Source organism: Convolutriloba macropyga, unplaced genomic scaffold (assembly GCF_964194025.1).
Source record: "Convolutriloba macropyga unplaced genomic scaffold, txConMacr16.3 SCAFFOLD_730, whole genome shotgun sequence".
Lineage (NCBI taxonomy): Eukaryota > Metazoa > Xenacoelomorpha > Acoela > Convolutidae > Convolutriloba > Convolutriloba macropyga.
This window is the reverse complement of record NW_027453507.1, coordinates 63,639-81,229: the sequence shown is the minus strand read 5'-3', so window position 1 is coordinate 81,229 and position 17,591 is coordinate 63,639. Positions and strand designations below refer to the sequence as shown.

Below are 17,591 nucleotides of genomic sequence, written 5' to 3'. Positions count from 1 at the left end.
GACGGAAGAGGGTGCTGTCATTGCTGCGAATTGCTTACAGTTCACGATAATATGTATGCGATTGGCTATTGTTCAAAAAAAAATTTCAAAAATTTATTTTTAAAGTCCTAACCGCTATTAGCTGTCCTCTCAAAGCACTAGATCTAATCACCTAAATCTCATTACGGAAATTATTGCACACTTAGTCAATGAATCTATGCTATAAGACTCCAAAAAATTAGTAAAACCTCAACAATATATTCAATATTTCTTGATATTGAACCTGCCAATGCGACCAGAACTAGTCTTTTTTAACGCTTTTAGTCTATTAGGAACACAAAATTGGTTCTTTTTTTGGCAAGAAATTTAAGTTGGAATTACTAATGTTATAGAAAATATCTTAATTTGAAGAAAAATCACACTAAAAGTGAACAAATATCCCGTGTTCACACAAAACTTCAATCCTCGATAACTCATCGAAAAAATCTTTAAATTCTTAACAGACATTAAATTCAATTGATTTCGACGGAAGTCAATAAATACCCTCAAATTTGCCCCAATGGAAGTATAGGGATGTACGTCATGCATAGGTGATCAGTGTGACCTAACAACAAGTCTTATGACTATGAAAACAACTACAAGAAAAACAGGCAAAAACCAAAAATTCACAAAAAAGTGCGAGAAGAAAAGCTCAAAGACATGTAAACCGTAAGCTTTTCTCTGAAAACTTCATCTGTGATCCACTGAAGGTTTTTGTTAAGCCAATAGGAGCTGTCAGGTTTAGGATAATGTTATAAGATTTCAATAGTAACGAATAGTGCGGAAATATCCAAAAAAATTTAAAATTTTTTGAAATCTTGTGTCATTGAAGTGATATACCTGACAATTAGAAGATAAAGCCACCAGCCAGATCAATTTTTGTTACAGTAGGACGGAAGAGGGTGCTGTCATTGCAGAGACTGGCTTACAGTTCACGATAATATGTATGCGATTGGCTAATGTTCGAAAAAAAATTTCAAAAATTTGTTTCAAAGTCCTAACAGCTATTAGCTGTCCTCTCAAAGCACTAGATATAATCGCTTAAATCTCATTACGGAAAATATTGCACTCTTAGTCAATGAATTTATGCTATAAGACTCCAAAAAATTAGTAAAACCTCAAAAATAAATTCTATATTTCTTGATATTGAACCTCCCTATGAGATCAGAACTAGTCTTTTTTAACGCTTTTAGTCTATTAGGAACACAAAATTGGTTCATTTTTTGGCAAGAAATTTAAGTTGGAATTACTAATGTTATAGAAAATATCTTAATTTGAAGAAAAATCACACTAAAAGTGAACAAATATCCCGTGTTCACACAAAACGTCAATCCTCGATAACTCAACGAAAAAAACGAAAATCAAAAAAATCTTTTTATTTTTGAATTCTACGCTGGACCAGCTTTTCAATGATACCACTCACATTTTTTTGCGATTATATCGATCGGCCAAAATTGACTGAACAAAAAAAACCATTTGAGTATATAATTCCTCCCCCCACAAGTGGGGTCGGAACAATGATGCTTATAAGAACTGACTTTTCAATTTCCAACCAGATTTTTTTAGCTACCAAGATTCTTTAACTCTCAAAAGAATCTCGTTGAACTTGAAAAAAACTGTTGACAACAACCGCAAGAAGGAATCTTATGTTTAAATACTGTTTTTAGGGGCTGAGTAACGAAATGGAGCGAATTCGTCTTTTAGCGGCATGATATCATTTTCTACTTCATCAAATGTTTGTCATACCGTCTCATTTTCTGCTTTCGCTGGGCCAACATTTTTACAATCCTCTTACAAGTTAGTGATAAAAACAGAATCACAGCTGTTATAGGCCCCTATTCTTACAGCTTTTTGGCTATTTTCGGCCAAATTGCTTACAAATGAATTTTCATACAAAATACAAACTAGAAGTTTGCTACAATTATTTTTTGCCCTCTCAAGAACCTAATTGTTATTTGCAAAATTCTTAAAAAGCTATTTTATAACAATTCTAGCAATAGACTAGTAGAACAGAAGCAAAATGACGGCAGCAAAAATTCCTCCGTCAAAATTATCCGACTCACCACTTGTATTTTAGTTTATTACCAATATCTCAAAAATAGACCACGTTTTATTTTCTCAGCATAGTGTTTTCCGAAAAAGCTCTCTTAGAAAAAAAGGAGACAATGAATTTTCATCAGAGATAAAAGCAGAAAAAAATTTATTTGTTTGAATATTGATGCCCCATGATTGATATCTTCATTAGACATTATTGTTGGCATCAAATGACTGCTCGAAACATAATTTAAACATTGAACATTTTGAACTTATAATTATTTATAATTTTCATGAAGAAATAAATTGATTCCGTCAACGAAGTTAATCACATAAACACTAAAACGTGTCTGAACTTTTTTAATTTTATTACTAAATGCATGACTTATCTTTATCAAAAGCGTGAAAAGTGGAACAAATGTCTGCGAAGAAATGTCAAAATATTCAGAAATGTGACAAAATATTCAGAAAAAATTGTTCGACTGAACTGAATAACAGAAAAAGTTTAATAAAAAACTGCATATTTAGAGCCTTCAGAAACTAATGAGATCTTAAATGGCGTTTTTCAGCCAACTAGTTCTTAATTCTTCTTTATTATGCCAGCCAAAACAGGATTTTTCAATTAAGAAGCCACATTGATTCCGTCATTTGATTGGGCTACGGTTAAAGGAACCTCTGATGTTTTCAGTGTGAACCTATCTGGTGACACCAGTAAATGCAGACTCCATCCAATCAAGCCAGAGGGAGCCTGCGCTTACCTGAGAAAGGAGGTTGACAAGGCTCGCGACCTGTGCAAACACACAAAACCCGTTCACATGTGCTCAGTTGAAATGACGAGTGACAAACTTGGACATCGTCCGACTTATAACTTCAACTGTTCTTTTGTTGACAAACATTGCGACAGGATTAGAATCGCAATTTTCAACACAAAGTTGGGCGATATCGAATGGGTAAACTTACAAGAAGACATGACATTAGAGAAAATGCTGCAGACCTTATCACAATGGGAGGACTTTGTGTTCATCAAATGCACTATTAAAAGCAAGTCACTTAAATGGTTTTACAGTGAAAAATTCAAGACCAATTTGGGAAGGGAACCAGAACAGTTGATCATGTTTGACGGGAAAATTGGGAAAGAAACCAAGGAGAAAAATCAAAAATTAACGGCTAAAAAACCAAATATCAACATCATTTTTGTTGATACAATGTCACGCGCTGAGTTTTACATGGGAATGCCGAAAACAACGGACTTGCTGAAAAAAATGGCAAAAAATGGACGAGAAGTTCTGGATTACAAATTATTTCAGTCAATTTCTCATCAGACGTACAATCATCTGCAAAACTTCTTCAACGGGCCATACTCAACGATGCCTTTAGGAATCTTTTCTGTTTTGCCGCTGGAATATTTTCTAATTTGGAACTGTTATTTTTTAGTTCATGGGGGAGGGAGTCATAAAATTTCGTGAGTCAGTCTCTCAAACAGGTGCTCGTAGTAAAAACAGAAAAGGTTTGTCTCTAGTGAGGAATATGAGTTACATGAAGATGGGAGAGAAGTTCTTCAAGAGTGCCAAAGAGGCAGGATATATGACGTCATACAGTAGGGACATGTGCTATGCTTATGATTGGACTTTAGAGGACAAACCTACCTACAGTCAGAGGTAAGTTGATCACGAAAAATTAATTAATTGCTCTAAAACGAAATTTGTAGCAATTATATCAGTCCTGTCGGTCTTTTTTAATGCGATTTTTCGCTTGACCGATTTTTTGTCTGACGCTTTTGACTTTTCGTCCTCTAAAACGGGATAACCAGGTCGCGCCCAGTGGGCATTGAGTGCACTTAGAGCCTTTCAGCTCTGTTTCAGCTCAAACTGTTGTGGAGACTTAATTTTTATGGTGTGAAGGGCGGTTCTTAGAGGTTGAGGACCCCTCCACTGTTCACCCGACCCCCCTACTATTGCCACCAAACCCCCCGTGCTGTTACCCCACCCCACTGTTGCAACCCCCCCCGCGCGTTTCGAGCTAATGACAGACATCCGCTCGCTAAAAAAACTCAAATTTATATTATGCTCAATTTTATTCAAGCTTTTTTAAAAATTTTTGACGTTTTTTTTATTTTTTTAGTCCCAGGTGTCAAGAAACCTCCTCTAGGTGCTAATAATAGTTTACTGTAAATTTTCTAGACCTAAAGGAATGCATTGCAAGATTTTAACATCACCAATTTTAGCATCTTTTTTGTTAATTTTTGCCACTCTTCTTCAATTTTTTGACATTTTTAGTCATTATTCAGTTTTTGTGAGCCCCAAGGGTCAGAAAACCTCCGTCAGGGTTTGATAATACGTTACTGGAAATTTTTGTTTTGGTAATGGATCAATTTTCAACTTTTTAATGTCACAATTTTCAGCATTTTTTAAATAAAGATTGCAATCTTTTTAAGTTTTTTGAATTTTTTTTTGTCATTTCTTAGGTTTTTCTAGCCGTAAGAGCCAAGGAACTTCCTCTAGTGTTCACAAGTATGTTACCGCATAGTTTATAGACGCAATGGATTGTTTTTCAAGATTTTGTTATCACGAATTTAAGCATATTTGCAAATTTTCCATGTTTTTGAGCTTTTTCCGGCAACAGTGGCTCTGGGACCTCCTCCAGAGTTTGACAATAAACTGCTGCTTCCGGAGTTAAAAAATGGTGATCACAATTTTTTATGGTTCCAGTTTTAGTAATTTTTAAAGATTAGGGATCTTTTTAGCCAGTACAAATATTTCAGGCTTGAAAGAGGGATGCTGGAGAGACTCTCGAGACAATGAAATGGTTCTTAAGATATTAATATTTTAATTTCTAGCGAGAGTTTCTTAAAATTTGCAATTGTTTCCAAAACTTATCAAATTTTTATGTCCTGGAGATAGGTTACTCCACAGAATTTTTGAGACAAAAAATGGTTTTGAAGTTTTTTGAGGCGAAGTTGAAAACTGTTGTTTATTATTTTGCCTTTTCAATTTTTTCTATATGATTTATTTGCTAAAAACGCAATAAATTAGAAGTTGCAGGGTCAAATCCCATCATGAAAAATATTCTCTCTCTTTCTCTCTCTGTCGGTTAAATTTTCTTTTCTTCTATTTCTGGTTCACCTTTTATCTCTCTCTCTCTCTCACTCACTCTATCTCTCTCTCTCTCTCTCTCTCTCTCTCTTTGTTGTTGATGCCGCACTTTACTAACAAGGCAAGAAAAAAAGAAGTTGCAGAGTCGAATCCCTTTATGGAAAATATTCCAAAAAAAGAACTGGCAGAGTCGAATCCCTTAATGGAAAAAATTCTCTCCTTTTCTCTCTCTGTCGGTTAGATATTTTTTTCTTCTACTTCTGGTTCACGTTTTATCTCTCTCTCTCTCTCACTCTATCACTCACTCACTCTCTATCTCTCTCTTTTTGTTGTTGATGTCACTCTTCAGCTACTCTTATGTGGAATAAAGTCATCATCTCTGATCCTCATTAACAATGAGTTATAGTAGAAATGTTTTTTATCATAAATGAGTTAAAAGGCTTTTTTTGGATATCATTGTTATTTGCTCTCAAAAGCTATTTGTAGCCAATATATTTATCCTGTTTGTCTCTTTTATGCAATTTAATGCTTGGCCGATTTTTTGTCTGTCCCAATTGACTTTCGTCTTCATGAACGGGATAAAGAGGTAGCGCTAAGTTTGCAGAACAGTTCTCTTAGAGCCTTTCGGCCCACTAGTCTTACCGTATTTGAAAAATAGAAACTGTTTTGGAGACTTAAACTTATGGTGTGAAATGCGGTTCTTAGAAATTGATACCACATCCCCACCCACCCAGCCACCACCCCCATATCAATTCCCCTCAATTCACTTTTGCCCAGAAGGTCTTAATGCTAGAAGCACCAATTCAGATAAATTGAAAATGATATTTTTCAATCTCATACCTACAGATACTTATTCGAACCAAAAACAACTAAGCTAAAATGCAGATAATTAGGTAAATTCAGGAACTCATATGTTTCAGTAAAAGATAAAAACTGGACCACGTATCCGTTTTGAAGGAAAGACACTTGCAGTTTTCCAAAAACTGCCAATGGTTTGGAATTCAAAACTCAGGCTTGACATTTCAAACAAATGAAAAGCTTATTTGAGTGAAATGGCTGACGCTAATCAGTTGCCGTATCTTCTCTATCTATCCTAGACATTTGAAAAAGAGATTGGTAGTTAATAAATCAATCATACAAGATTCACCATTTATGAGACCAAAAACAGAGTCCATTCTTCGCACCGACTCGGTCTCGAACCGATGCCCCTCGTTTCACAGACACAAGTCTAACCCCTTGAACTACCGACGCCTGTTACTGTTGTCTATCCGTAGAGGCTACATACGAATATTGGTCGATAGCTTTTTGTCGCGCTTGTTTTTGCTAAGCCGTACGCTTATTGAGCAAAGAAACATTTACAGATCAGCCAGTTAAGCATGACCGTGTAGGCTGCATGTTAAAGGATCATTAAAACATGTGAAGATAGGAGCGTTGTTAACCATTGCGTTCAAGTGCGACTTACATTTAATATATTAGATATAGAAGAATAAATAGGAAGGGAAATAAAGAAGGGAGCAAGAACGAAACACAGTAGTGGATGAAAAACAAGATTCACTATTTATGACACAAAAAACAGAGGCCATTTCTGGCACCGACTCAGACTCGAACCCATGCCCCTCGCTTCACAACCACAGGTCTAATCCCTTGCACCACGGACGCCTGTTAATGTTGTCTATCCGTAGTGGCTACATACGAAAATTGGTCGATGGCTTTTTGTCTCGCTTGTTTTTGCTAAGCCGTATGCTTAATGAGCAAAAACATTTACAGGTCAAGCATTTAAGCATGGTTGTATAGGCTACATGTTTAAGAAGCGTTAAAACATGTGAAGATAGGAGCGTTGTTAACCGTTCCCTTCAAGTGCGACGTAAATTTAATATATTAGATATAGAAGAATCGATAAGAAGGAAAATAAAGAAGGGAGCAAGAAGGAAACACAGTAGTGGATGAAAATTAAGATTCACCATTTTTGAGACAAAAAACAAGGGCCATTTCTGGCACCCATTCGGGCTCGAACCCATGACCCTCGCTTCAGCCTCAGGTCTATTCCCATGGGCTACCGATGCCTGTTACTGCCGTCTATTGAATCGGCTACATACGAAAATATTGTTCGATGGCTTTCAGTCTCGCTTGTTTGTTCTAAGCTGTGTGCTTAATGAGCAAAAAAAAAAACATTTGCAGATCAGCCAGTTAAGCATGACCGTGTAGGCTGCATGTTAAAGGATCGTTAAAACATGTGAAGATAGGAGCGTTGTTAACCGTTGCGTTCAAGTGCGAGGTACATTTAATATATTAGATATAGAAGAATCGATAAGAAGGAAAATAAAGAGGGAAGCAAGAAGGAAACACAGTAGTGGATGAAAAACAAGATTCACCATTTTTGAGACAAAAAAAGGGCCATTTTTGGCACCCACTCGGGCTCGAACCCATTCCCCTCACTTCACAGCCGCAGGTCTAATCCCTTGGGCTAGCGACGCCTGTTACTGTTGTCTATTGAATCGGCTACATACGAAAATATTGGTCGATGGCTTTCAGTCTCGCTTGTTTGTTCTAAGCTGTGTGCTTAATGAGCAAAAAAACATTTGCAGATGAGCCAGTTAAACATGACCGTGTAGGCTGCATGTTAAAGGATCGTTAAAGCATGTGAAGATAGGAGCGTTGTTAACCATTGCGTTCAAGTGCGACTTACATTTAACAAATTAGATATAGAAGAATAAATAAAAAGTGAAATAAAGAAGGGAGCAGGAACGAAACACAGTAGTGGATGAAAAACAAGATTCACCATTTATGAGACAAAAAACAGGGGTCATTTCTGGCACCCATTCGGGCTCGAACCCATGCCCCTCGCTTCACAGCTACAGTTCGAATCTCTTGCACTACCGACGCCTGTTATTGTTGTCTATCCGTAGTGGCTACATATGAAAATTGGTTGATGGCTTTTTGTCTCGCTTGTTTTTGCTAAGCCGTACACTTTTTGAGCAAAGAAACATTTACAGATCAGGCACTTAAGCGTGGTCGTGTAGGCTGCATGTTAAAGGATCGTTAAAGCATGTGAAGATAGGAGCGTTGTTAACCATTGCGTTCAAGTGCGACTTACATTTAACAAATTAGATATAGAAGAATAAATAAGAAGGGAAAAAAAGAGGGAGCAGGAACGAAACAGTAGTGGATGAAAAACAAGATTCACCATTTATGAGACAAAAAACAAAGGCCATTCTTTGCACCGCCTCAGTCTCGAACCCATGCCCCTCGCTTCACAGCTACAGTTCGAATCCCTTGCACTACCGACGCCTGTTATTGTTGTCTATCCGTAGTGGCTACATACGAAAATTGGTTGATGGCTTTTTGTCTCGCTTGTTTTTGCTAAGCCGTACGCTTATTGAGCAAAGAAACATTTACAGATCAGGCACTTAAGCATGGTCGTGTAGGCTGCATGTTAAAGGATCGTTAAAGCATGTGAAGATAGGAGCGTTGTTAACCATTGCGTTCAAGTGCGACGTACATTTAATATATTAGATATAGAAGAATCGATAAGAAGGAAAATAAAGAAGGGAGCAAGAAGGAAACACAGTAGTGGATGAAAAACAAGATTCACCATTTTTCAGACAAAATACAAGGGCCATTTCTGGCACCCACTCGGTCTCGAACCCATGCCCCTCGATTCACAGCCACAGGTCTTATCCCTTGCACTACCGACGCCTGTTACTGCTGTCTACTGAATCGGCTAGATACAAAAAATATTAGTCGATGGCTTTATGTCTCGCTTGTTTTTTCTAAGCTGTGTGCTTAATGAGCAAAAAAAAAACATTTGAAGATCAGCCACTTAAGCATGGTCGTGTAGGCTGCATGTTATAGGATCGTTAAAGCATGTGAAGATAGGAGCGTTGTTAACCATTGCGTTCAAGTGCGACTTACATTTAACAAATTAGATATAGAAGAATAAATAAGAAGGGAAATAAAGAAGGGAGCAGGAACGAAACAGTAGTGGATGAAAAACAAGATTCACCATTTATGAGACAAAAAACAGAGACCACTCTTTGCACCAACTCAGTCTCGAACCCATGCCCCTCGCTTCACAGCTACAGTTCGAATCCCTTGCACTACCGACGCCTGTTATTGTTGTCTATCGGTAGTGGCTACATACGAAAATTGGTTGATGGCTTTTTGTCTCGCTTGTTTTTGCTAAGCCGTACGCTTATTGAGCAAAGAAACATTTACAGATCAGCCACTTAAGCATGGTCGTGTAGGCTGCATGTTAAAGGATCGTTAAAGCATGTGAAGATAGGAGCGTTGTTAACCATTGCGTTCAAGTGCGACTTTCATTTAATAAATTAGATATAGAAGAATAAATAGGAAGGGAAATAAAGAAGGGAGCAAGAACGAAACACAGTAGTGGATGAAAAACAAGATTCACTATTTATGACACAAAAAACAGAGGCCATTTCTGGCACCGACTCAGGCTTGAACCCATGCCCCTCGCTTCAAAGCCACAGGTCTAATCCCCTGCACTACCGACGCCTGTTACTGCTGTCTATTGAATCGGCTACATACAAAAAATATTGGTCGATGGCTTTCAGTCTCGCTTGTTTTTTCTAAGCTGTGTGCTTAATGAGCAAAAAAACAATTGAAGATCAGTCACTTAAGCATGGTCGTGTAGGCTGCATGTTAAAGGATCGTTAAAGCATTTGAAGATAGGATCGTTGTTAACCGTTGCGTTCAAGTGCGACGTACTTTTAATATATTAGATATAGAAGAATCGATAAGAAGGAAAATAAAGAAGGGAGCAAGAAGGAAACACAGTAGTGGATGAAAAACAAGATTAACCATTTTTGAGACAAAAAACAAGGGCCATTTCTGGCACCCACTCGGGCTCGAACCCATTCCTCTCACTTCACAGCCGCAGGTCTAATCCCTTGCACTACCGACGCCTGTTACTGCTCTCTAATGAATCGGCTACATACAAAAATATTGGTCGATGGCTTTCAGTCTCGCTTGTTTTTTCTAAGCTGTGTGCTTAATGAGCAAAAAAACATTTGAAGATCAGTCACTTAAGCATGGCCGTGTAGGCTGCATGTTGAAGGATCGTTAAAGCGTGTGAAGATAGGAGCGTTGTTAACCATTGCGTTCAAGTGCGACCTACAATTAACAAATTAGATATAGAAGAATAAATAAGAAGGGAAATAAAGAAGGGAGCAGGAACGAAACACAGTAGTGGGTGAAAAACAAGATTCACCATTTTTGAGACAAAAAACAAGGGCCATTTCTGGCACCCACTCGGGCTCGAACACATTCCCATCACTTCACAGCCGCAGGTCTAATCCCTTGGGTTACCGACGCCTGTTACTGCTGTCTATTGAATCGGCTACATACAAAAAATATTGGTCGATGGCTTTCAGTCTTGCTTGTTTTTTCTAAGCTGTGTGCTTAATGAGCAAAAAAAAAGAATTGAAGATCAGTCACTTAAGCATGGTCGTGTAGTTTGCATGTTAAAGAATCGTTAAATCATGTGAAGATAGGAGCGTTGTTAACCGTTGCGTTCAAGTGCGACGTACATTTAATATATTAGATATAAAAGAATCGATAAGAAGGAAAATAAAGAAGGGAGCAAGAAGGAAACACAGTAGTGGATGAAAAACAAGATTCACCATTTTTGAGACAAAAAACAAGGGCCATTTCTGGCACCAACTCGGGCTCGAACCTAATCCCTTCGGCTACCGCCGCCTGTTACTGCTGTCTATTGAATCGGCTACATACAAAAAATATTGGTCGATGGCTTTCAGTCTCGCTTGTTTTTTCTGAGCTTTGTGCTTAATGAGCAAAAAAAAATTTGAAGATCAGTCACTTAAGCATGGCCGTGTAGGCTGCATGTTAAAGGATCGTTAAAGCATGTGAAGATAGGAGCGTTGTTAACCATTGCGTTCAAGTGCGACCTACATTTAACAAATTAGATATAGAAGAATAAATAAGAAGGGAAATAAAGAAGGGAGCAGGAACGAAACACAGTAGTGGATGAAAAACAAGATTCACCATTTATGAGACAAAAAACAGATGCCATTCTTTGCACCGATTCAGTCTCGAACCCATGCCCCTCGCTTCACAGCTACAGTTCGAATCCCTTGCACTACCGACGCCTGTTATTGTTGTCTATCCGTAGTGGCTACATACGAAAATTGGTTGATGGCTTTTTGTCTCGCTTGTTTTTGCTAAGCCGTAAACTTATTGAGCAAAGAAACATTTACAGATCAGGCACATAAGCATGGTCGTGTAGGCTGCATGTTAAAGGATCGTTAAAGCATGTGAAGATAGGAGCGTTGTTAACCATTGCGTTCAAGTGCGAATTTCATTTAATAAATTAGATATAGAAGAATAAATAGGAAGGGAAATAAAGAAGGGAGCAAGAACGAAACACAGTAGTGGATGAAAAACAAGATTCACTATTTATGACACAAAAAACAGAGGCCATTTCTGGCACCGACTCAGGCTCGAACCCATGCCCCTCGATTCACAGCCACAGTTCTAATCCCTTGCACTACCCACGCCTGTTATTGTTGTCTATCCATAGTGGCTACATACGAAAATTGGTCGATGGCTTTTTGTCTCGCTTGTTTTTGCTAAGCCGTATGCTTAATGAGCAAAAAGAACATTTACAGATCAGGCACTTAAGCATGGTCGTGTAGGCTGCATGTTAAATGATCGTTAAAGCATGTGAAGATAGGAGCGTTGTTAACCGTTGCGTTCAAGTATGATGTACATTTGTTAAATTAGATGTAGAATAATCGATAAGAAGGAAAACAATGAAGGGAGCAAGAAGGAAACACAGTAGTGGATGAAAAACAAGATTCACCATTTTTGAGACAAAAAACAAGGACCATTTCTGGCGCCCACTCGGGCTCGAACGCATTCCCCTCACTTCACAGCCGCAGGTCTAATCCCTTGGGCTACCGACGCCTGTTACTGCTGTCTATTGAATCGGCTACATACAACAAATATTGGTCGATGGCTTTCAGTCTCGCTTGTTTTTTCTAAGCTGTGTGCTTAATGAGCAAAAAAAAATTGAAGATCAGTCACTTAAGCATGGTCGTGTAGGCTGCATGTTAAAGGATCGTTAAAGCATGTGAAGATAGGAGCGTTGTTAACCGTTGCGTTCAAGTGCGACGTACATATAATATATTAGATATAGAAGAATCGATAAGAAGGAAAATAAAGAAGGGAGCAAGAAGGAAACACAGTAGTGGATGAAAAACAAGATTTACCATTTTTGAGACAAAAAACAAGGGCCATTTCTGGCACCCACTCGGGCTCGAACCCATTCCCCTCACTTCACAGCCGCAGGTCTAATCCCTTGGGATACCGACGCCTGTTACTGCTGTCTATTGAATCGGCTACACACAAAAATATTGGTCGATGGCTTTCAGTCTCGCTCGTTTTTTCTAAGCTGTGTGCTTAATGAGCAAAAAAATTTGAAGATCAGTCACTTAAGCATGGCCGTGTAGGCTGCATGTTAAAGGATCGCTAAAGCATGTGAAGATAGGAGCGTTGTTAACCATTGCGTTCAAGTGCGACTTACATTTAACAAACTAGATATAGAAGAATAATTAAGAAGGGAAATAAAGAAGGGAGCAGGAACGAAACACAGTAGTGGATGAAAAACAAGATTCAACATTTATGAGACAAAAAACAGAGGCCATTCTTTGCACCGATTCTGTCTCGAACACATGCCCCTCGCTTCACAGCTACAGTTCGAATCCCTTGCACTACCGACGCCTATTATTGTTGTCTATCCGTAGTGGCTACATACGAAAATTGGTTGATGGCTTTTTGTCTCGTTTGTTTTTGCTAAGCCGTACGCTTATTGAGCAAAGAAACATTTACAGATCAGGCACTTAAGCATGGTTGTATAGGCTGCATGTTTAAGGATCGTGAAAACATGTGAAGATAGGAGCCTTGTTAACCGTTGCGTTCAAGTGCGACGTACATTTTATAAATTAGATGTAGAATAATCGATAAGAAGGAAAACAAAGAAGGGAGCAAGAAGGAAACACAGTAGTGGATGAAAAACAAGATTCACCATTTTTGAGACAAAAAACAAGGACCATTTCTGGCGCCCACTCGGGCTCGAACGCATTCCCCTCACTTCACAGCCGCAGGTCTAATCCCTTGGGCTACCAACGCCTGTTACTGCTGTCTATTGAATCGGCTACATACAACAAATATTGGTCGATGGCTTTCAGTCTCGCTTGTTTTTTCTAAGCTGTGTGCTTAATGAGCAAAAAAAAAATTGAAGATCAGTCACTTAAGCATGGTCGTGTAGGCTGCATGTTAAAGGATCGTTAAAGCATGTGAAGATAGGAGCGTTGTTAACCGTTGCGTTCAAGTGCGACGTACATATAATATATTAGATATAGAAGAATCGATAAGAAGGAAAATAAAGAAGGGAGCAAGAAGGAAACACAGTAGTGGATGAAAAACAAGATTTACCATTTTTGAGACAAAAAACAAGGGCCATTTCTGGCACCCACTCGGGCTCGAACCCATTCCCCTCACTTCACAGCCGCAGGTCTATTCCCTTGGGATACCGACGCCTGTTACTGCTGTCTATTGAATCGGCTACACACAAAAATATTGGTCGATGGCTTTCAGTCTCGCTTGTTTTTTCTAAGCTGTGTGCTTAATGAGCAAAAAAAATTTGAAGATCAGTCACTTAAGCATGGCCGTGTAGGCTGCATGTTAAAGGATCGCTAAAGCATGTGAAGATAGGAGCGTTGTTAACCATTGCGTTCAAGTGCGACTTACATTTAACAAACTAGATATAGAAGAATAATTAAGAAGGGAAATAAAGAAGGGAGCAGGAACGAAACACAGTAGTGGATGAAAAACAAGATTCAACATTTATGAGACAAAAAACAGAGGCCATTCTTTGCACCGATTCTGTCTCGAACACATGCCCCTCGCTTCACAGCTACAGTTCGAATCCCTTGCACTACCGACGCCTATTATTGTTGTCTATCCGTAGTGGCTACATACGAAAATTGGTTGATGGCTTTTTGTCTCGTTTGTTTTTGCTAAGCCGTACGCTTATTGAGCAAAGAAACATTTACAGATCAGGCACTTAAGCATGGTTGTATAGGCTGCATGTTTAAGGATCGTGAAAACATGTGAAGATAGGAGCCTTGTTAACCGTTGCGTTCAAGTGCGACGTACATTTTATAAATTAGATGTAGAAGAATCGATAAGAAGGAAAACAAAGAAGGGAGCAAGAAGGAAACACAGTAGTGGATGAAAAACAAGATTCACCATTTTTGAGACAAAAAACAAGGGCCATTTCTGGCACCCACTCGGGCTCGAACGCATTCCCCTCACTTAACATCCGCAGGTCTAATCCCTTGGGCTACCGACGCCTGTTACTGCTGTCTATTGAATCGGCTACATACAACAAATATTGGTCGATGGCTTTCAGTCTCGCTTGTTTTTTCTAAGCTGTGTGCTTAATGAGCAAAAAAAAACAATTGAAGATCAGTCACTTAAGCATGGTCGTGTAGGCTGCATGTTAAAGGATCGTTAAAGCATGTGAAGATAGGAGCGGTGTTAACCGTTGCGTTCAAGTGCGACGTACATTTAATATATTAGATATAGAAGAATCGATAAGAAAGAAAGTAAAGAAGGGAGCAAGAAGGAAACACAGTAGTGGATGAAAAACAAGATTCACCATTTTTGAGACAAAAAACAAGGGCCATTTCTGGCACCCACTCGGGCTCGAACCCATTCCTCTCACTTCACAGCCGCAGGTCTAATCCCTTGGGATACCGACGCCTGTTACTGCTGTCTATTGAATCGGCTACATACAAAAAATATTGGTCGATGGCTTTCAGTCTCGCTTGTTTTTTCTAAGCTGTGTGCTTAATGAGCAAAAAAAAATTTGAAGATCAGTCACTTAAGCATGGCCGTGTAGGCTGCATGTTAAAGGATCGTTAAAGCATGTGAAGATAGGAGCGTTGTTAACCATTGCGTTCAAGTGCGACTTACATTTAACAAATTAGATATAGAAGAATAAATAAGAAGGGAAATAAAGAAGGGAGCAGGAACGAAACACAGTAGTGGATGAAAAACAAGATTCACCATTCATGAGACAAAAAACAGAGGCCATTCTTTGCACCGATTCAGTCTCGAACCCATGCCCCTCGCTTCACAGCTAAAGTTCGAATCCCTTGCACTACCGACGCCTGTTATTGTTGTCTATCCGTAGTGGCTACATACGAAAATTGGTTGATGGCTTTTTGTCTCGCTTGTTTTTGCTAAGCCGTACGCCTATTGAGCAAAGAAACATTTACAGATCAGGCACTTAAGCATGTTAAAGGATCGTTAAAGCATGTGGAAGATAGGAGCGTTGTTAACCATTGCGTTCAAGTGCGACTTTCATTTAATAAATTAGATGCTATCGCATTTCTTTTCATCTGGAAGTACTGGTTACGTGACTCTACTTGAAGTTACTGTGAACTTCGGGCGTTTATCGTGAACCGCGAAGCAGTTCGAGATATTAAGTCAGAATTTAAAGGTGACTTTTGCAGAGACACGTAACCAAGCTTAAGACACAAAACGCGCACGTTTTGAAATGACAAAAGTCTCCAGTGCCAGAAGTCAAAATGCTAGAAGTTGCTACTTAGCCAAAAGTTGACTTTCGTCATTCTAAAACGTGCGCGTTTCGTGTTTTAAGCATGGTTAAGTGACTCTGCAGAAGTCACTTCGAAATCCTGACTTAATATCTCGAACCGTTTCGTGGTTCTCGATAAACGCCAGAAGTTCTCAGTGACTTAGCAAATTCGCTAAATTCATTAATAATTGCGATGTTCTCCTTTATGAAGTTTCATTAAAAATATTCTCTGAAAATAATAAACTAACGTCACATTTTGTGAGTGGATGACTAGCGCTCACAATTTGTCGGACTATGTGCATATAGTGCATGGTTAAGTGACTCTGCAAATGTCAATTCTAAATTCTGACTTAATATCTCGAAACTCTTCGCGGTTCTCGATAAAGGCCAGAAATTTTAGTGACCTCAAGCAGAGTCACTTAACCATTACTTAAAATGCGAAACGTGCACAATTTAAAATTCCGAAAGTCTGCAGTGCTAGAAGTTAAAATGCCAGAAGTTCCAACTTAGCCAGAAGTTGACTTCCATTGACTTTCGTCATTTTAAAACGTGCGCGTTTCGTGTTTTAAGTAATCGTTAAGTGACTCTGCTTGACGGACGGATTGTTCTTTTGAGGAGTTAAATTAATTAGGTGTTTTGAGGAGTTAAATTAATTAGGGGTTCAGACGGATTGTTCTTTTGAGGAGTTAAATTAATTAGGTGTTTTGAGGAGTTAAATTAATTAGGTGTTTTGAGGAGTTAAATTAATTAGGTGTTCAGACGGATTGTTCTTTTGAGGAGTTAAATTAATTAGGTGTTAAATTAATTAGGTGTTTAATACTACGTTTCTTAACTTTTGGTATGAGCAATAATGGAAAAACCCTTATATTTCTGGTAGTAATGGCTGTGATTAATTGCTCTTAAATGCGAAACATTTATTGTGTACGTGTGTGTCTTTTTATGCAAATTCTTCGCGTTAACGTTTTGCGTTCTTCTTCAAAAATAATATTCGATTTCTCAGGTGACCTTTCTCTTCTTGATTTTTTAGTGGTTTCAAATGCTCGTACTCCAAAAAAAAAGTTTGTTGTTAAAAAAAGCAATTCTTAGAGACTCTATGACAAGTCTCTGATAGACGAGTGGGCAGTACCTCCATCGAGGTAATGAAATCAGACTCAGGAGGTGGGCTTTTAAAACTTACCATTGGCTGAGGTTTTTGCGGTTGGATGAAAATTTACCCAATTCCATTTTACACATTTTCATTTTACCCTACGCCATTTTACCCAATGCCATTTTACCCAATGCTATTTTAACCAATACCAACTTACCCAACGCTCTTTAATCTTTTCGTTCAATTGTCCGATTAAAGATTACCATTCGCTTTTACAAGGATGATTTAAATTTTTTGTGGACAATATAATTTCATATACAATTGTGATAGTTTAATATCGAGTCCCACAGGCAATTTATTTATATAGTCGGCTAATCCCATGTTCGGTTGTGAAAGTTCCATATCAAGTTCCACGGGCCAATAATATTATAGTCGGCTAAACAGTCGTTCTTGTTAATTTAGCAATAGGGTAAATTGGGTAAGTTGGCATCGGGTAAAAAGGCATTGGGCAAATTATACCAACACCTGTTTTCACACAAATAAAGACACCATTCTGAAGGCCACAGCTCCTGAATTAATTTCCGCCACCTGATAATCCAAAGCAATTTTTTCGACGTTTATGTCTAATAGGTTTTTGCATCGTATAGCCATGAGGGCGGGGGTTATAATGAAAAATTGCGAGGTGAAAAATGCGATGGGAAAATATTGATTTGCT

At 38.4% G+C, this 17,591-nt stretch overlaps 1 protein-coding gene across 1 annotated transcript in view; it reads left to right on the top strand.

Annotated features, from left to right (window-relative positions):
• Positions 1-3,595: 3,595 nt before the first annotated feature.
• The window catches only part of LOC142358339 (uncharacterized), a 33,730-nt gene continuing 19,734 nt past the window's right edge, over positions 3,596-17,591 (top strand). The window contains exon 1 of the mRNA XM_075409757.1: positions 3,596-3,710. Coding sequence (XP_075265872.1) covers positions 3,637-3,710 — 74 coding nt within the window. The 5' untranslated portion in view covers positions 3,596-3,636. The remainder of the gene's footprint in view (positions 3,711-17,591) is intronic.